Source organism: Dreissena polymorpha, chromosome 5, assembly GCF_020536995.1.
Source record: "Dreissena polymorpha isolate Duluth1 chromosome 5, UMN_Dpol_1.0, whole genome shotgun sequence".
NCBI lineage: Eukaryota > Metazoa > Mollusca > Bivalvia > Myida > Dreissenidae > Dreissena > Dreissena polymorpha.
The window spans coordinates 13,240,624-13,262,181 of NC_068359.1; the positions used below are offsets into that span (position 1 = coordinate 13,240,624).

Genomic DNA, 21,558 nt, shown 5'->3' on the forward strand with positions numbered 1-21,558 from the left:
GAGTGGATCAGATTTTTGAGCCGAGAAATTTAACTTATCTGTGATCAGCATTTAAATACAATTCTATGTTTTTAATTAATATATTTTATGCATTCGTTTTAAATGCCAGCAAAAGATAAGAACAGTTCGAAAGAGCACATAAATATAAATGACGTCACTATAAATTTCGAAATGACGTCATTGTAGTTCGCGTGCGTATTTTGTTTGACCAGACCGAAATACACAAACACATTTATCAAATATGCGCTTCATGTACATTGCATGTAATTGTAATAATGTGTTCATCATTTTCAGCAAATAACGGTTTTTGACATGCTTTACCAGTTTCGTGTTTTTTTTTCTGTGTGCAGAAAGCAAAAACGTTTTGATGTTTATATATTAAGTTAGAAACTTTATTAACAAAGGAGGAATTTCCATAAGTCGTTAATTGTGTTGCACATTAAATCTCATATTCGATATTATGCTTAAATAAACATAAATTATTGGAGGTAACTTGAGGTAAGCTTACACAAAACATGATTATTTGTTGAAGGAAGCTGAAGATGAAAACTCTTCTGTAAACGAAGCCTTAACGATAAGCGCAGTGGAGTTTGCCGTCGCTATAGTAATAGTGCCCATCATCATCATCTTGGTCCGCAACATAATCAGAAAGATACATAATTTTTCGCAAGAATTGAAGGAGAAAACCTGTGAGCTCGAGGCAGAGAGACTGCGAACTGAAGAGCTTCTGTACCAGCTCTTGCCAAGAACGGTTGCTAAGCGTCTCATGAAAGACGGGAGCACATTGCCAGAGTCATTTAATTCCGCAACCATAATGTTTTCAGATGTTGTTGGATTTACTACCATTGCAAGGTGCGACTGTCACAAACATATTCAAACAATATGTTTAAATGTCAGCATTATCAATCTTACACTGATCTTAACATACCTATATGAGGTTGAACATACACATTTCTGTTATTTTACCAAGTTACATCGATCAGGGAGTAAGCCTATGTTCTTTTGTCACCACATTTATGTGCATGCGTATGTAATAGCAATTGGAAGATTTATGGTAAAAAGGCTCATGGGTGTAATTAGTTTGATTTTAACTTGGTGTACGTTAAAGGCATTACTTAAATAAAAGCCATTATCTATCGGTAAAGACTATTGGAATCAGAGCATGCCAATCGTTATCATGCGTTTGAGCATATTATGTTTCTTTATAACTGACGTGAAGTCTTTCAATCATTCTTTACTTTATCGCGATGCTTTCATAAGAAGGAGAGTTTTTGGTTACAAACATATTTATAAGATATTATATTAGACACTTTACAATAGTTCATACGCTCGCATAAAAAGCAAGTTTACGAAAGCGCAACATAAGCTCAGGCACAAACACAGATCTTTTGCTCGTTTAATAAAATGGAACGATGTTGTTATTGTTTGGGCAAATATTATCGTTTTAATATAACTGTCACTCACAAGAAACTTGTAAATCACGTAGTCATGTATCGTTCATGTCCAAGAAAAATGTGTATCCATCCGTCTAATCGGATGTTTATTAATGGACAATGTATGTTTTATCGTGTTATAATCGATACTAATTTATTATTGTAGTTCAATAACGCCGATGCAAGTGGTTAACTTGTTGAATAGACTCTACATGACTATTGATACGCGGCTAGAAAACTTCGACGTTTACAAAGTTGAGACAATTGGTAAGTTACATATAGTGTAGGCACCGATAAAAGCCGATTATTAGAAAGCTAACTATTCAACTACTCCTTTCCATTAGGTACTCAGTGGACTTTAACCAATATTCCATGTCACTTCCAGGAGACGGCTACATGGTAGCTTCAGGATTACCCAACCGAAACGGCGAGAAGCACGTGGCAGAGATTGCAAAACTGTCTCTTGATTTACTCGCAACAATAGAAACAATGTATATGCCACATATACACGACAAGAAGATCAGTTTACGATTGGGGTTCAACACTGGTACGTGCGCACTGACCACAAATGAAGCTATACACGAAAAACGTTAATTAGTTACCATGCCAACAACTCCATTACAAATCACAGATAAATGTGAAACACAAATGAAAGCATAATAAGCGCAGTGCGTAAGTAAATAAGTACCACTATTTATATGATTTACAATTCGCATTTACATACTTGCTAATTAACCAAATAAACATACGTTTACCATTAACCTGTATTGCTCCATGCAATTAGTGAAACTACTGATACAAATCATCGACTTATTCATTCACACACTCGCACATTTTCTCAAAAGCCTCTCGAGTTTCCCATTTAATCCCCGTAGATCCAATAAGCTAGCGCTCCAGCAACTAATCGAATAAGCATAATCATGCCGATCAATAACTGAGTATACGTATCAATTGTAAATATTTTAGTCATCATCAAAAGTAACGTGTTGCATAGTTTAATAAATTTAGTTGAATCCTTAAACAACATCCAAGGTACTTACATTTAGTTGATTCAAAAGTGGTCAGCATATATAGAGTTTATTTCAACATACATTATGCTTTAAGCCCTTGACTACATACATATTACAACAAAGTATATACGTAGATGGTCAACGACGTACATAACTTTATAAACAGAACACGTAAAAGTCTTAATACAAATATGTGTAAACAACCTGAACCTAAATGAAAGTCTTAATACAAAACATTGTGTACAATTTATCGTTTTTCTATATAAATATTAAATAGATCAATAAATGTAAGGACATGGAGAGAAACTATTGATACGTCAGTTCTCTATTTAACAAGAAAAATAGATTGATTTATTACACTTGTGTAATTGTCAGTCTGTACCAGATCAATACACTTGATCAGTTTTGTGTTTCAGTAATATTATTTATATACGTTTAACGTAAACAAATAAAACATGGGCATTCAAGTAAAAGAATGAAATTCGCCATAAAGAACGTGACAGTGTTTGCATTTTCTGTTTTAAAACGGTATCTTTTCAGGCTTTTTCATCTACCTGTTATATATCATCAGACAAGCCAACTAATTATCTATGAACTTACCTACTTAATCTAGCTTAGCCAAAACCATTTCCGAACTGACTTGCAGGACCAGTGGTAGCGGGCGTGGTTGGGTTAAAGATGCCGCGCTATTGCATCTTTGGTGACACGGTAAACACCGCCTCGAGAATGGAGTCGACAGGACTACGTTAGTACTTTTACCGCCACTTGGGTTAAAAAACACTATGATCTTAATGAAGGGTCAACGGGCGAATGAATTTACATGTCACATTGTCCAAACTCTTGCGTTCAATTTTGTGATAAATTTTGTATAAAACTTGATTAACCAGATAAATAAGTTAACGGTCATGGTTTAGTCAAAGCGTCAACATAAAGCCCAATAGATTCAATCCCACGTTATAGGAGGCGCTAAATCCATAATTTCTGATTGGGATGAGAGATCATTATTTCATATTTGTCGACACATAAAAGATTGGCGTAATTCAAAATGGTCAAACCAATGTGGATAGGGCGTATTTTCAAATAATTTTATACGTGGGAGGGAGGCGTTTTTTACAAAGTGTCACATTCGTTATAGGTGTTTTTTCAATTTTCGGTCGTTATCTCCTAACTCCTTGTTCATTCGTTTGATTTGTAACATCAGACACCTAAATACTATTGATATTGAATTTTATTTATTAAAGATCCATATTAAAATTTAACGTATATTGCGAAAAATAAAGTTAGCACATAAAAACTCAGTATTGCTTATAGTTATAAACAATATATCAACGCTAGATGTGTTCTGGTTACATAGGAGATACAAATGTTCGTTTTTATTTTTTGTGCGACAATATATTCCATGTGTATTGCCCGCGACGATATCCGAACATTTACGAGCGAGATTGAATTCGGGCTATCTCGCGTTCGCTCGAAAATGTTCAGAGACCGTCTCGCAAATTGACATCTGGAATTAAATAAATTAAATCTGTGTTACCAGACAACATCTAGAGTTAAAAATGTTGCTATTGCTGTAAGCAACACTGGTTTTTGTATGGGTTAACTTTATTTTACGAAATATTTTACGAAATCTTTGTTTATTTTGAGTGTTTATCGGGCTTGAATATTTGGTTCTCATTTGTAACCTTACACTTACATATTTTTTTTACCCCACACAATTGTCTTGTATGTATATGTCCTGCTTATTTTTACAATAGTGATGTAGTATGAACCGTTTTTTATGTTTAGCATCGCGAATACAAATGACAGAGTCATCTGCTGCTAAATTGACGCATATCGGAGGGTTCATAATAGCAGAGAGAGGCACAGTGGACGTAAAGGTATAGTGTGTCTTTTTTCATACAAATGACAAGAAGCATTTGAACAACCTTAAATGAAAGCGTTTTTGGGAAATTAAAAGTCAAATGCACATTGAATTACGATTTGATAACTTTGAGATATTTCGAAAAGGCAATGAACATAATGCAAGATTTCAATCAGGAATATGTACTTGATCATGTTTTAAGTTGGAATATTAATGAACTAACATTAACAAAACAAAACGGCAAGTAAGAAAACTATATTCGATTATTGATTAAAATACTACCGGTATATGCAATATTTACGACAAAACGTAAATTGCAAAAGTTGTGCTTAGAAAGCGGACATAAAGCCTACTTTTGAATGATCGCAAACGTTCACGACATAGCGTGAACGCTCTTTTACAGGTTTCTTGGACCGTATGTCAATCACGTAAATAGCGTCGTTTTTGAAGATACAAACAAGATCCGTTGAATATCTTCCACATAGAGGTATGGGGATTTACACAATCGAAATAACTAGAGAGAATACACTTGGAAGTTTTCAAACGTATTTCAAAATTTAAAACTAATGCATCTAATGCAGTCGTATATTGAGAGTTAGGTCCGTTCATTCTGTTCAATGCAAGGTATAAAAAAAAATTAAATATGCAGTTAAACTATACATACTGATTATCTTTTAGTCAGCCACGCATGATTATAACAATTGTAGCAATTGTATCTCAACAGTTATCGTTTTTCGTACGTATGTGAAGCTGCTGACAATATCGTTTTAATATATATATGAGTCGCGTTCTGAGAAAACTGAGAATAATGAATGTGCGTAAAGTATCGTCCCAGTCCGCACAGGCTAATCACGGACGACACTTTCCGCCTAAATTGGATTTTGCTAAGTAGAGACTTCATTTAAACGAAAAATGTCATAACAGTGGAAAGTGTCGTCCCTGATTAGCCTGTGCCGACTGAACAGGCTAATATTGGATGACACTTTCCGCACATTCAGTATGCCCAGTTTTCATAGAACACGGCCCATATATAGTTAACAAATGAATACACTACAATTTCATTCAGGAATGGCTCAAGAACATGCAGAAAAACCAGGTTCTTACTCGGTAGACTTACTCTATCGGTTCACCCACTAATAATACAATCTTATATATATGGTAGGAAAAGAATTGCTAGGTATCAGCCGTATTGTTTATTTTGTAATTTACAAGAAATTGAACATGAAAAAAAGGTCATGCTTATATGCCCAATTTTGGAGGAGATAAGAAAAATAAATTGACCAAAGTACTATTTTAAACGCCCATCGTTTATTGTTTTGGAAATGTTTGGCATTGATAATAATACGAAATTAATTAAACATTTTTTTTTATTAATACGCATTAAAAAAAACAACTAATTGCTAAATATAAATTCGTCCTCTTCAAACAAAGACACACACTTAACAGTTCTGAATAAACAAAATGTATATTTAAATATATTCAAAGACAATGCGTTTTATAACAAAACCAGGTATACCGTAAGTGCTTAAATGTATACCTTATATACTGAAACTATATGATTAACGTGAAATTAATCTTCTTAACCATCAGTTGTTTGTTTTGTTCTTCTGACGATGTACATTGTGCAACTCATAAAAAACATCCATGTTGTTTTAGTCCAAATTGCTTATTTTGCGAGTTCGATGTTTTTTTGGTTACTACTTCTGTTTTTGATGCAAATTGTTGCGCATACTTGACCCATTGGATGTTTCCTAATTGCCGTATTACAATTAATGAAAACCAATTCAATACAAACAAAGTCCTCGATGTTTTTCGGTTGTTCGGAAAGATAATCCAAATTTGTTTCAGGTATCATTGTATGTATACTTTTGATGCTGTTGGAATTTGATAATCGATGAAATGTTCGAACAAAATGTGTAAGCTATTCAATGATTTTCGTTCGTGTTTCTTCGTTTTCAAAAAAAGACGTTCACCAATATAACATATACAGTATTTTGCATATAAAGAATATACCATTTATTTACAGTGATTAAAGCGAAGTAGAACGGCAATCTACTTAAAGCAATTTTGATAGAATAGTGTAACCCTAATCGCGTGTGCGCTGTACATTTTAGTCCGCCATGTTCGTATTAGAACCAGGTTCAACCAAGTTAAATTGCACTAAATATGGCAATTTAAGTAATAAGCTTAGTTTAATCATCTTTGGCACGTGATTTTGTACTGATAAGGCTGATGAATGTTAATAACCGTTCGTGTAAAAACACATCCATCACGAGCACCACATTGACTTGCCTTGCTGTGATGTCTGATGTTGATAGCTTAATGTTGTTTTTACGTATTGCATTTTTTGTTTCAAAAAATTGAAACGCTTAATTTAAAGGATTTAAAGGCAAAGTACTCATCGACAAAAACGTACCACAATTATAAATATGTTATAATTGCCTGCTATGACATCTATATACTATTTTTAAACTAGCATGTCAAAGGGACAACTAGTTTTTCGGTTAGCTTAAGATTGTGTTGATTCTTTACGGTGAGTGTGAATACATGCTATTATAAATAAAGTGTGCAATAGCAACGTTTAGGTTACTTTTAGCGTTATAAAACAAACCAGCGTTATAATTGCTTTCTTAAAAAGAATGGTGGTAAAATGCAACATATTTTGGATACACAATACTATTACTATTTTCAGGGCGTCGATACTTATACGATGTTTTTATTGTATCACATTTACGTCTCAGACAATTCGACGTATTTAAAGCATGCAGTGTTTGATGTGTAATTTAACATGTATAAGTGTAATCTTAAACACATGTACTGAAAAAAAAATTGTTGAAGGTTTTCTATGGCTGCTAACAATGTATTCATTTAATGACTTACCAATGACCCAATGACAGCACCAGCAGGAAATAACGTCACTCAAGTCAATATCATTTATAAGATGACTCACTTCAAAAATTGTATTGTTTACTTATTGGACGTGTTTTATAACATAAATCTGTCTCTGCTTGTCATCGCATATTGTATTTATTCAAACTGCTTCCGCAAAATAATGCTAACAAAACAAATGTCTAACCTCGATCAATAAATCGAACCATACATCAAAACTACTGTCAGATTCCGAATTGGTCCTTACGTGCTTCTGAATTGCATTTGTGCATTCATCAATTGATATGAACCAATTCGTATTTGCCAAAACATGTGTATGTTAAGCAAACACAAATTCAAATACATTCTACTCGTATTTATTTGTTGAATATACTTTCGCAAAATAACATAACATGCATATCAACATCGATCTCACATAATTAATTATTATTACGCAAATATTTTACTTCAAATTCCTGACTGCATACATTTTATTATAAATAAATACTAATTTAAACAGTATATACGTAAGCGTGAATCATGATGCCAAATTGCGACTCCAGTTTCTTCGAACGTTGGTACCTTACATGTTACGCGGGTTACGTGTGTGCGATTGCTTGTATTGCCATCTTAAAGTAAACAAAGCGACTTAGACCAAACGCTGGAAATATCATTTTTGGCTTTTAACATGACTTTCAGAATATTTTTTATAAACAGTTATTTCTGGTATGAGACATTTCAAATGACATACACAATGCCATTTTTATATGAAACATGGTTGCTACCTGACCAAATTTTTTTCTGATATTTTATTCAATGCTTTCCGGTGGTTTATAGAAAAATATCAGTGAAATAAAACTGGTATTTCACTGTTTTAAACAATTAAAAATAAAAGTAAAGAATATCGATATTTTTCACTGTTTTACTGTGAAATGACGTCATTTGTTTTGACGAAATGACGTCATAAATCCAGCAAAATCATCCAGTAAAACTCTTTTACAATTTATATAAGATGTCCAAACAGCATAAAATAAAATGATTTTTTTTTATCCGATGGAATATCGACTTTCATTCACTCGTGATCATAAAAAATGCATATTTTCACTCGTGGCTGTGCCACTCGTGAACAAATTATTTTATATGATCACTCGTGAAATAAAATCGATATTCCATCGAATCCAACAAATATCCTCTATTTACTTGCAATGGTATGCAATGGTTGATCGAATGTAAAAAATACGGAATATCATTTCAATCAAACTAAAATATTAGACGGGGTGTTTACGAGATTTATGATCTGTTTCAGTTTTAGAAAATATTGAAGCGCCATGGTTTTTATATCCATCATGAACGGTTAACCCATAGCATCAATTTTTATTTTTTGAAGGGAAAAGGAACCATGAGGACATTTTGGCTTGATGGAATCTCTTCACAACAAGTCGCCAACGGAACCACTAATGCGCGCCCGAGCGTTGAAGAAAAATCACCGATTTCTGCGGATATTACTTTATCTTCAATAAAAGAATCCCCAAGCTACACAGACAAGCAATTAATGAAGTACTGAAAAACATATTGCTTGTGTGGGATATATGAAAACATGGTCGGGTATTAACCTTTCCATTAAATACTACCGGATTTTGTCCCAGTAACGCTTCAGATTATGTTATACAAAGACGGTTTATACAATAAAGGAACAGTAACTACAAGGGCATCAAGGACTGTTATTGTCGGAACGAATAGTGTTAAGTATAGTATAGATTTTCGTTTTTGAGCAAACATTGATCCCGATTATTATTATGTACGGACTGTTCGATGGTAAAAACTGTAACATGGGGCCTAAATACTTGTAAACCCGTATTCACTTAACCATTCTTAGGCGTAAATATAAATCATAGACACAAGATATCTTATTTACGAGTTTGAAGCGATGCATGCTATCAAAGGAGCTTATGTCATCAGCACACTTTTCTATATGAAGTAGGCTAAAATTCGATGTGTCATTTGTCGAGTTAGCCTCAACAATTATGATTACTTAGAATCTTATATTTTAGAGAATATTTTTTATTTTTATACTTTAAAACACAAATTAGGTTGGTGAATAAACTAGTAGGCATAAGTTCATGCACATTTAATTGTTTGACGATTATCCTTAGTTAAACACAAAGGTAGAATTATGGAAGATCGTAAATATGTTATTACATCAGTCAAACCTGAACGCATATTTACAGACAAACACAGACCAAAAACAATCACAATATATTCTGACGATGAATGAGTGTCAACATGTAAGTCTGAAGTATTTTGTTTCAAGTTGTACTTCCAATCGATGTGGTCGTTAAACAAACTTGTAATCAATAGTTAAGTCAGTATCATTTTCATTTGTTCTAGGGTCATGCTGTTGTTGTGGTTAAAATAGCTTATTCCACCGAATGGAATTATTTGCAACGGTGTTTTATTAAAATGTACAATACAATTGGCAATAGTTTGCGCTGACAATGTTTACCGAATCTAAGAATATGTTTAAAACCACATTAATATCTGATACAACGATGACATCGATCCAATCAACTTCAACTTATATTAATGTATCTATAAAATATTAACATAACCAATGAATACAATTATTAGATATGTTCTTAAGAATTAAAAAATGAAACAAGTAATAAATGAATGATGAAACATCGAGGAAACAGTACGTTTATATACATCAAGGGAAAAGTCATTTACGAGACGACAACACAAAATTCTACATAGATATCCGACCTGCGTCGACATTGCAATAATTTGGTCAACAAGCTTATAACTGTCACAAAGTGTCAAAATAATGGTAAATCGATTGCAATTCCACCCCCCATAATCAATTATACAAACAACGTAAAATAGTAAAATATGTAATTTTAGTCGAGTATATTTTGCATATTTATTCAAATATAGTAATGTTAGGCTTTGTCTACTGAAGTACACGTTTTTTGGTAATTGATAATGTATTGAATTTATTGCCCATGTGAAAATAAATTCGGTAAATGATCTTACTAGAAGTATGCTCCATTATTCATAATATAAACATTAAAAACCATATTTAAAAAAATAAAACATATAAATTTCTAATATATCATCGCATATATTATAACTTCACGCAATCAGGTTTACATGATTGGCAATTAAACATTAAACTTAAAAAAGTATAATTCACTTGATTCAAAATAGTCATGTGTACAGCGATGAAGCTCTAGAAACTAACGACTTGCTTTTGTTAAGATTTTATCACGATGTTCACATAATGTATGACAATAACCTAGGCATACACACCAATACTGATTTCGTTGATCAATATAAAGTCAATCGTACTATGCAGGAAATATATAAATGGTAGGCATACTTTCGCGCCTCTATTTTAAGTCCCTTAAAGACGTATCATAATTGTTCAAAACGTCATTGAGCAGGCCCCTGGTCACACCTGACATATCCGAGAGGTACCGGACATATCCGAGAGGTATCCAAAATAAGCCTTTGACGTGACGGCACTTTTCGCTTTTAGAATCTGTGTGTGTTAAAATAAATTTAGTTTTAAGATTTTCATGTTTGGGTGGAAAGTGTCGTCCTGTACATGTAATGCCAGTGCGGAGACTTTAGTATCATAAATTAAACACATGATAACTGTTCTGTCTTGATTTTGCATTAAGCGTAGTTCAACGGTTATTTTGAGTGATTAACTGAATCACATGTCTAAACAATTTGTTTTCTTTGGTAAATCATAAAATCATTTATGAATGCAAATCAGAGATGATATTTTCCAAGATTGTGTCTTCTCAAGAAAAAAATGTAGTTTAACAATTAGTTCTTAGTCCAATCCCGTAATTTTTTTGAATAACGGTTATAGGTTGTCAGAAATATCAGTTTAACGTATCGGCTACAAACTCTGTAACTACTGCGATTCATGAAACGTGAGGTATGCTGATTTATTCGTTATTAATTTGAGTTAATAAAAAATGTGTGTAGCCGAATATGTATAAGACAACTATGATATTTGAAACGCTTCTCTTACGTATATAACCTCACGTCGATTAAACGTTTTATCACAGTCACGGAAGAATAAAACAGCTACATTTTTAATGGAACTTTACAACAATGGCAAGCTTTATGTAATCGCCGGTTTTAATTTTTCAATTTTAAATAGTATTAAAATTAGTTGTGTTACAAATTTGAAAACTACATAAAAAGTAGAAAATAACACATCAACTACTAATTGCAATAACGACCCAGTAAGCAAACTTTAATCATTCACAAGCATGATATAAAACATTCGCTCCTTTTAGGTTTTATCATGATTATGGAAAGAAAGTCATTGAAATAAGTTTCAACTTAAAATGAAAGTATAATTAGTAAAATAATTATGCTGATTAATCATATGTTATGATCTATGTGCCTACCTTATTGCAGTTTAGTACAAGCTGATTGTAATAGTTACTAAAATCTGTCATGATATACATGTGTGTATTTTTCCCCAGTGTGATCGTAATTTACCTTATAAGTTGGGGCATTAAAGTATCTTTACTTATTGATAATGTTGTTTGTTTATTTGTTCTGCCTGCAAACGAATTCTTAAACAAAATACCAAAATATATGTGCAACTTAGACACGAATTGAAATAGCATAAATCCGATAAAAAAGGAGACCCAGCATTCATAATAACGTCATACAAAAACACAAAGAACATCTCTTTAAATACTGTATCATTGTATCTAGCATGTATATTTTGTAATACGTTACTTTGCGTTTCTAGCAAGTATGAAGGATGAACCTTCCTTTTCCATAGACCATTTTCGTGTTAATGGCGATGGCTGCAACCTACTCCTTCTATTGATGACATATTTGCTATTGTTCGTGTGGATAGTATTGCATGTTTATGCGCATGTTTTAAACATCAGTTGCGGTATTTAACATACGGGTTTTGTTTCTTACATATAATTCTTAACAATGTCTTAAATAAAACATTTCATTAATAAATTCAAGCTTTTGTTTTATTTAAGCTTGATGAAAAAGGCCTGGAATTGATCATTATAGTCAAGTTTATTCTGCCGAATGAACAAAATGGACGAACCCTTACGTGCATGCTCAAATGCGGTATCCCATGCGGATTTCCTGGTTAAACGGATTCAAAATTCATAGTTTAAGTGTAGGCTGATGACCCACGCTTGACAAAATTGTCATATACGTGACTATCAAATCATGTAGGCTACATTTTCATCCCATCCATATTAAATTGTACATCGTTGTCGAATGAGTGTGTTGGGATAGATACCAAAACTAAAAATTCGAATGGATTTTACTTTACGACGACGCTTTTTATTAGTTTATAAGTCCACACTTAATTTGAATATACATTCGAGCATGCTTTTTCAAACACGTGTTTGAGACAGCTCGTTGTACAGACGATCATCGACAACGTCGTTTGTGTCATAATTTTTACGAGGTTTACAATCCATAACACAACATATTTTTGTAAAACCGATCGTTTGAACGTTGTTGAATGTGCTTTCCATGTGAAGCAAAATTTACGTTTGAATGAACATATATTAATGACGTAGTATGCATACGTAAAATTATTATGAAAGCGTAAACTGGTATTGACGAAATCGTCAGATTTTAACATACTCGGTTGATCGACTCTTATGAACACTAGTAGTCTTCCTATACACATGCGATACTAAACAGAGGAAATTGCCGAATATATCAAACGAACACTTATGGAGGATCTCTGAGGATGCGCTGTCTTAATTAAGAGGCAAACAAATTATCAGGGAGAAATTACGCCCTGAACACTCAATTAATCTGAACGTTAAAACAATACGTGCATGTCTTTCCTGAAGAGACAAGGCAGTTAAAGTTTCATTTTTAAGGTTCAAGTAGAGAATGGATATAGTCACACATTACTTGTGCAACAGGCATAAGCCTGTAGTGTGTACCCAAGGCTGATTGTGTGTACAATTAATAGAATTTGAGGATAGGAAGACGGTCGCTATGGTCCGGATCGGACCAATACGTGCATGCCCACAATGTACATTATTATTACGTAAATGAAAAGGTAAAAGTGTCAAATGCCTCATAGTTGATGAGTGCAGTATGATAAGCATACACTTGTTTGAATGTATAGTGGCTATAGCTGGGAAACTGCAACTGATATTTGTTGGGGACTTCTTCCAGCTACTCCCAGTGGCAAATCTGGATTATCACGCCAGTGATGAGTTCTGCTTCCAGAGCCCTAAGTTTTCAGTATTTGAACACACAGTGGTCCTATGCAGTATAATCGGACAAATGAGCAGCCATTGCTTAATGTGATGTGTTTGCAGAAAAATTGTCTGCTGACTCACTAGCTTTTGTACATGACCTTGAGCGACCATTGCCTCCAGGTCAGCAGTGAGTGATTTTCGCAAGAAATGACATTGTTGATAACTTTAACAGATCATCGTAATAGTTTAAGTTATTTTTCTCATACGTTTTGGTGTTAGCAACTTTTTAACAAATAATGTGGATTTTCTTGAACATATGAGAACTATCCATCATAAAAACAACATTCTTTTAAGTACATGGACTTTTAGCAATAAAGTTATTTAAGCTGGAACCAGTACATATGTTCATTAACGTTCTATTACATTAAGCTTCATCAATACTGGTATATAGCACAGTGAAGCCCCAAATTTTGTATAATATGACACATCCTTCCAAATGAGTCCATATAACTTAAATTCATGGACATTATCAGTCAGAAAAAAAGGAAAAAGTCAAGCGAGACTCACTGTGGCCAAGAAATAGGAGCTGTAAAATTTGGGTTCCTAGGGTTTTACTTTTTGAACCTTGTCTCAGCTGATGTCACATGTCTCCCTCTGCCCCAAGTTCAATAAATCCATTTAGTTCTAAAACACTTTCATTATTTTCTATTTTGATGTCCTGTTGAATACTCATTTCGTCAAATATAATTCATCCAGGTCTATCACATTATTCCAAACCATTCTTATTATATTCCTCATACATCCATTCAAAAACATTTAGGTCAAATTCAGCTTCCTGTTTCAAGATATCTATACATTATAAGAATTGATTTAGAAGGTAGAATTAACATTTTACTTTCAATAAGCATTTGTACTTTCAATAAGCATTTGATATCATTTTTGACTTCGATTGAACTGTTGTAAGCATATAACAATTATTTGTTTGGACAATCTTCTTCCATTTGGATGTCTTGAGACATTGTTGGACTGCTTCAATAACATCTGTTTCATAGCAAGTGGTACGTTTGGAAATAATTCATTCAGAGCATTCATCTTACTCTTATTTTCTACGATCGTTTCATTTTCCTTTGAGGGGGTGTATTTTCTTGTTCAGCAATCGTAGTAATTTGTTTGGCAAAGTCTGCATGTCGGCGTTTTAGAGCTGTATGGGACAACTTTTGAGCACGTGACATGGCGGATAGATCTAAACGTTTTCTCTTTGAATGTCCACATATCTAATGAATGAAATCTGGTAACAGCATGTGATTTCTTGTATGTGACACAATTGCATAGGTTGATTTTCTCAATCATTGAAAAAACCGAAAGTATTCTATATTTATGGTACATTGGCTCCATTTGGATTGCATTTAGAACGCATCGGAATTCTATGAGGGAATATCCTTTGATATTCCCTTTTTTTGTTGCAAAATGAAGAAAAACAGGTGTGTTTTTTTCTCACTTTTATTGCACACAAACTTAACCTTGAATCAAAATGCATGAACAGGAATTATCAAACTTGTATATTTCCTAAAAAAGTGCGTAAATTTACCAACATTTTTAATGCAAAAAGAACGCATTTGACATCAACTAAGAAATTGTTCGTAAATTTACGAACATTTTAAGGGAGAAAAATCAGTAGTGTTTTTCATTGCTTGTCACCATGTGGCATAAACCTATGAACTTCTTTTTTTAAAGAAATATATGATTAACAAAACCAATATTCGTAAATTTACGCACTATTAAAAATGTTCAGAAATACTTGGTGAATTCATAGATTCTTACCAAAACCAAACTTTGTTAATTAACGCCTCAAAAACCCAGACATACTTGTTTAATTCATAGACTTTTAACAAAACCATACTTCATAAATTTACGCACTATTTAACATTTTCATTGATAAATTCATATTCTTAGCAATACCATACTTCGTTAATTGTACGAACTAGTAAAACTTTTCAGAAATACTTCATCAATTCATTTACAATTTTCCGAAATATGAGGTCAATTCATATTTTCTTAACAAAACCATACTTCGTAAATTTAAGCACTATCACATATTTTCAGAAATACTTTGTAAATTCAAAGATTCTTAACCAAAAAATACTTCGTAAATTTATGCACTATTCAAAAAAACAGAAATACTTGAGATTCTTAACAAAACCATACTTCGTAAATTTACGCACTATTAAAAACTTTCAGAAATACTTGGTAAATTCATAGATTCTGAACAAAAACATACTTCGTAAATTTACGCACTATTAAAAACTTTCAGAAATACTTGGTGAATTTATAGATTCATAACAAAACATACTTCGTAAATTTACGCACTATTAAAAAATTTCAGAAATACTTGGTGAATTCATAGATTCTTAACAAAAACATACTTCGTAAATTTACGCACTATTTAACCTTTTCAGAAATACTTGACGAAATCATAGATTCTTAACAAAACCAGACTTCGTAAATTTACGCACTTAAAAAACCCCAGAAATACTTGTTTAATTCATAGATTCTTAACACAACCATACTTCGTAAATTTACGCACTATAATTTTTTTTCAGAAATACTTGATAAATTCATAGATGTCATCATTGTTGGTATTTATACGAACATTTTCAGGGAAAGGTCTTTTTTGCATTAACAATCAACATTTTTGAACTATACGAACTATTATTAACTGTCATCTTTGTTCGTATTAAAACGAACATTTTCACAAACAAAGTCATTTTTTGCATTAAAAATCAACATGCTTGTATTAATACAGCTATTATAAATTGTCATCATTTTACATATTAATACAAACATTTCCAGGGATAAAAAGTCAGTTTTGTCACTAAATATAGTCAGTCGCGAGAGAGCCTAGTCTTTTTTAAGGAGAAATTTGCACAGATTTTCTCCCATATTAGTGTCAGATACTGTTGGATTGTTTGTGGATTTCTTGATGAATTCTTGAACTAGATTGTCAGGTTTTACAACAGGCAAAGTTTGCAATTTGAATTTAATGTCTGGTGCAACATGACTTTCTGACCCATCAGAGCCTTCGACATCATGCTCTTGTAGTACCTTTACTTCTGCAGCGTCGGCTTCAAAAGCTTTTTGCTGAGAAAGAACTTAAAGATTCGCTTCTGATTCTGCCTTTTGTTTCAAAAGTCAGAGCTGCTTCTTGTTGTTGTTGAGTATATTTCAGTTTTATCTTGGCAGATTCGGCTTCTGCTTGTTTCAATGCGATGAGTTCACTCCTACGGCTAGAGGATCTCGAACTGTGTGTCTTCACACCACCATGGACAGAGTTTGGCTTCATGCTGGACATTACTTTTTTAAATATTGATTGTTTATTTTGGTCAATCTTTTCCAGCGCGTGTAACTTTGCTTTTTCCTGTAGCGACACGTCTGTAGTGAGAGCCGATAATTCTTTAAGACTTGCTTCACTTTTCACATTTTTAAGTACACTTCAAATTCGTCTTTAACTTTTATGTAACTTTCATAGGTTATTGCTGTTCAATCAGGTTAATTTCACCAACATAACTCTCATAAGTTAAACTACTTACTATGCACAAACTTTCAGTCACTTTGCGCCATGAAGCAGAACAGCGCTTCCTCAATTCTTTCTTCATGAAGAGCCCTTCCTTTTGCAGAAAACGGACGTACATGCCGTGTTGACATACAATAAACTTTCTTAAGCCGGTTGAAATACAGATGAGACTTTAGTGCGACCAATTTTGAACGTGGATTTAGTTTGATGTCCAGTACCAGTCATCTCCATCTGCTACTAGCAATGTGTAGATCAATTTACTTTTCTGTTCTGGAAACAGATAGCGGACCGATCGTGTCGAAAAAGAACACTGTGTGTGGTGGTATTCAGTATTTAATCTTAGATTCAACTCGATGAATGTGGTTAATTGCTGCAATAAAACAAAATAAAAGACGTTCAGTTCTGCAGTAAAGTACAATGAAAATAATGTATTGTAATCAAAAAAATACTTTAAATGACTGAAAAAGGTAAAGCGTATAGCCTATACCTAAGTAATAAACAATGACATAGTTACGAAAGAAAAGCTTTGGAAATTTCCCTAACATATAGGACATATAGCCTCAACTGGGTCGAAAGGGTAGGTACGATGTAATTTGGGTACGAATAGCATTTACTGAAAAAAACCTGAATGAATGAATATACCTCATAAATAATAACTGCCTTAACAAAATACAAGTTATATAGCATTGATAACATGTGGAAACTTACACCGTGCGGGGCTATTAACCGGTATAAACGTCTTAAGAAAATGCCGAAATAGCAATATCGGCAAACGCCTCAATCGTGATACATCGGCTATCTCGGATTCCTCCGTAAGATAGGCCTCGTGGCTAACGGTCACCATCTTGCCTTGTATTACTATTTACGAATCCGGGTCGTTTCGCCCTAAATCCCGTTCGCCCCCCGAGTCGTTTCGCCCCCCGAGTCGTTTCGCCCTGGGTCGTTTCGCCCTAATTCCTGGGTCGTTTCGCCCTAATTTTTATACGTATAGCGATATTAAAGGATTTATCTTAGGCTTGTCAGAAGCTAAATGGGATATTGTTTAATACAGTATTATATTATCTTAATTACTGTTAATTTTGTCTTTTGAAATAAAACAAAGTACAAAGTTAATTATATTGCATATATTTTGATAGCTCTAATATGTTTGATAGCTCTAATATGAATAATGAGAATACACATGTATAAACAAAACATTCAATACAATGTCGAAGCACACATACACAATAATTTGACATACATTTTATTTTATCTAACATAAAACAACTGAGAAAATCACATCGAAATACAGATTTCATTTTATATTTATTAATAAACAAAACATTCAATCCAGTGTCGAAGCACACATATACACTAATTTGACATACATCTTATTTTACCTAACATAAAACAAGCAAATCACATCAAAATTACATTGAATACAATGTGGTAGAATACACACACAATCAGTTGATATAAACTTTGTATTTTAGTTTTGCTTATTTTAATGTCCGTAACAGACTTCATCGTCTGTTTGATAACACTATACACTTCACTCCCCAGACAATCCGACAACTGAGTCTGCCGTCATGTCGTCGGACGGCCCGTACAATCTGGACACGGACTTTAAGAAATGTGTTGTGGATACTTCATTCCCCATGTATTTGTCCCACAGGGATTGTATCTTTTCCTCCAATTTGGTGTATTTGGTTGCGACATCACGATCCAGGTCGTCGGCAGCTACTGCGATAGCGACGATCTCTGCCTCAGTCATCAAGGTTAGTACAAGAACGTAGATGGAGCAGCCACCATATCAAACGGTAGTGTTCAGCTTGTGGTGCCAACCTGAAAAAAAAACAACAAATTATAATGGATAATAATATATGATTTGATATTTTTATACATGCACATAAGCATCAATTATATTTAATTATATTCATAAGCAATATGGTGTACAAGTAAGAACATCGCATTTCCGTTTTTATGATAAGTCAATTTCACTGAGTGAGCTACACACATTTTAATACTATTATTTACCTTCGACATCATTGTTTGTCCGTACTGAACGTCTAAATATGGACCAGTGTTCAGGATAGAACAGCACGTGCTGGAACCACTGACAATCCATGTATGTCACGAGGGCATCGAGCTGCGGAATGTTCGTGCAGTCTATCAACGCTGCAAACGTCTCCCGTATGTGTGCAGGTGGTAGGAAGGGCAACGCCATCAGCTGCCTCATGTAGTTGTACAGTGCCTGTCGACGTCTGTACGTGGTTACTAACCCAAGGTCCTGGACTTTTCGCCAAACAGCCTGTGTCCAGTGAAACACACAACCCTTGATAGTAACACCAGGAAAAACGCGCCGTACAGCCAACCAAGCAGCTGTAATTACAATGTATTGTTAATTAATAAAGCTTTTAAAACACTTAATTGCGAGATTAATATGTAATAGATAACCGATATATGTCAATGCAATTAAAACAGTACTTATAAATTATAAAATATGTAATAAATAATGTAATATTGTTATTTACCTTGCTAATTTATAAAGCTTTTAAAACACTTAATTGCGAGATTAATATGTAGTAGATAACCGATATATGTCAATGCAATGAAAACAGTACTTATAAATTATAAAATATGTAATAAATAATGTAATATGGTTATTTACCTTGCTCAAAGTCGAGCACAAAGTTGTCAACGACAGGATTGTCGAGTTTTTCTTTGATGGCTGTAAGAACGGCAACGTAGTCAGCCTCCGTCTTCCTGGACATCAAAGCGAAGACCAGCGGGAGCTGTTTCTTCATTCCATCCTTCTGGATGAAGGCGTGAATACTCATCAATTGGCCGCTTTTCTTGAACGGGTCTTTAACAACCTGAAAATCAAAAGAATATTTTATGGCCTAACTAACACAGACAGACACACGTTACTTAACTGAATATGTCCCCTTGAGGGAAAAATACAACTTAGTATACTTATATATAAGAAAGTGTTGAATTTGAGAAGATAATTTTAGATGCATTATTCAGTGTACACTCGCCTTGAAGGTACCGTCCATGAACCAGCGCCTAGCATGGCAAAGTAGGTTACGCTGGTATTCCGTGGCGAAGATTATGTGTCTTTGGTCGCCCACTCGGATGTCGGCCAGCAAAAAGTCAGCACACTTCAGGTATTCTGTGTCAAGCTGAAAGAATTAACAGCGAAATCTTAATAAATAATCATGAAATTAAAGGCAATACATTTGATATAAAATGATCTTTAGTTTTTTTTATAAATCATAGAGATGATATCTTTTTTTAATTCTCTGAATATTCGGTTGTCACTATTAACAGCGTTTTCACACCTTCGGTCGGTATATTTCATGGGCAATAAATCGGGCGTTAAAGGTATGATATACAACGTACTTTAATTAATTATTTTATTACCGTTAATTGGTGTGTTAATAAATCGGCTTTTATTGTAATACAAACCTCAAAGTCTAAATTGGTTGGTTCCTCTGGCCTATTCTTGGCTCGGTGACGGTTCAGAGCCCGCTTTAACAGTTTCTGTTTTGGGGCCAGGAACCGCTGTTCTTCCGGGATATGATTGGTCATCACGTGAGTCACTACTTCCATGGCTCGCCGGTGAGGATCAAGCTCCATCAGATGCTTGCTCTGAAATAAAAAAAAAATGTAACGAAGCTGAAATAAAACAGCGTATAAAACCATTCGGACATTGTGACAAAATGAGAAATTGCACCTTATTTCTGTTTGCATACCAAATATTTTTTAAATAAATAAATAATAGGCCTACAACTGCCGACATGTTTTAAATAAATAAATAAAAGGCCTACCATTGCCGATATATTTGTTAAATAAATAAATAATAGGCCTACCAATGCCGATAACTCTGCTTTGACGGCCAGTCTCAAGTCAGCGGGGTGCGCGTGATCTTGTAGACCTGGTTTGAAATGGTCACCGTGTTGACTGACAGTTGCATGGCATCGCATCTTTGTTGACAGTACACTACACGTCCACAACGTAGACTTCTTGTTGGCTTTCTGCAAAAGACGAAAAAACTAAAGTACATTTATTTCGCACATCTTTTTATTATAAGAACTGAAAGTCTTTTAATATTAACTTTGTATATATAAGCTTTTCGTGTTTTAAAAGTTTATAATGAGGTCTGCATGAAATTAACACAATGAATATCAGCCGATCAAGGGTAAGTTACCTTTACTCCATAAGAATAGCCATTGCTGGTCACCAGTTGTTTACCGCCTCGTTTACTGCCCTTTTCCAGCACTTTGTACGTCAATGCCTCTTCTTCCATAATATGGTTTGGAAGATCTGGTTTTGCATTGAGGGACCTAAAAATCCAATCAAAATACAAATTTCGTGAAATATTTCGTGAATTTTATTTAGTTATTGTAAAATGTTATAAATGCTAAATTTTATGTAAGGAATTGTGTAGTTTATGTTCTGATAACAATATAGCAAATTGACAAATGCTTTACGCACTGCGTTAAGACCCGGTTTACCAAAGCACTACTCATTTTGTAAGCACATTTTCCAGTTTGAATTTAATTTATGAAGTTGTAGAAATATTTAATACATAAACAACTAG

The 21,558-nt window shown here is 33.7% G+C and overlaps 1 protein-coding gene and 1 pseudogene across 1 annotated transcript in view; one reads left to right on the plus strand and one right to left on the minus strand.

Annotated features, from left to right (window-relative positions):
- The window catches only part of LOC127882118 (receptor-type guanylate cyclase gcy-18-like), an 88,438-nt gene extending 76,323 nt beyond the window's left edge, over window positions 1-12,115 (plus strand). Inside the window, exons 6-11 of the mRNA XM_052430574.1 lie at window positions 533-852; window positions 1,600-1,700; window positions 1,819-1,980; window positions 3,090-3,188; window positions 4,229-4,320; window positions 8,560-12,115. Coding sequence (XP_052286534.1) covers window positions 533-852; window positions 1,600-1,700; window positions 1,819-1,980; window positions 3,090-3,188; window positions 4,229-4,320; window positions 8,560-8,736 — 951 coding nt within the window. The 3' untranslated portion in view covers window positions 8,737-12,115. The remainder of the gene's footprint in view (window positions 1-532; window positions 853-1,599; window positions 1,701-1,818; window positions 1,981-3,089; window positions 3,189-4,228; window positions 4,321-8,559) is intronic.
- Window positions 12,116-18,504: 6,389 nt separating this feature from the next.
- LOC127881448 (uncharacterized) lies at window positions 18,505-20,982 on the minus strand (annotated as a pseudogene).
- Window positions 20,983-21,558: the final 576 nt, after the last annotated feature.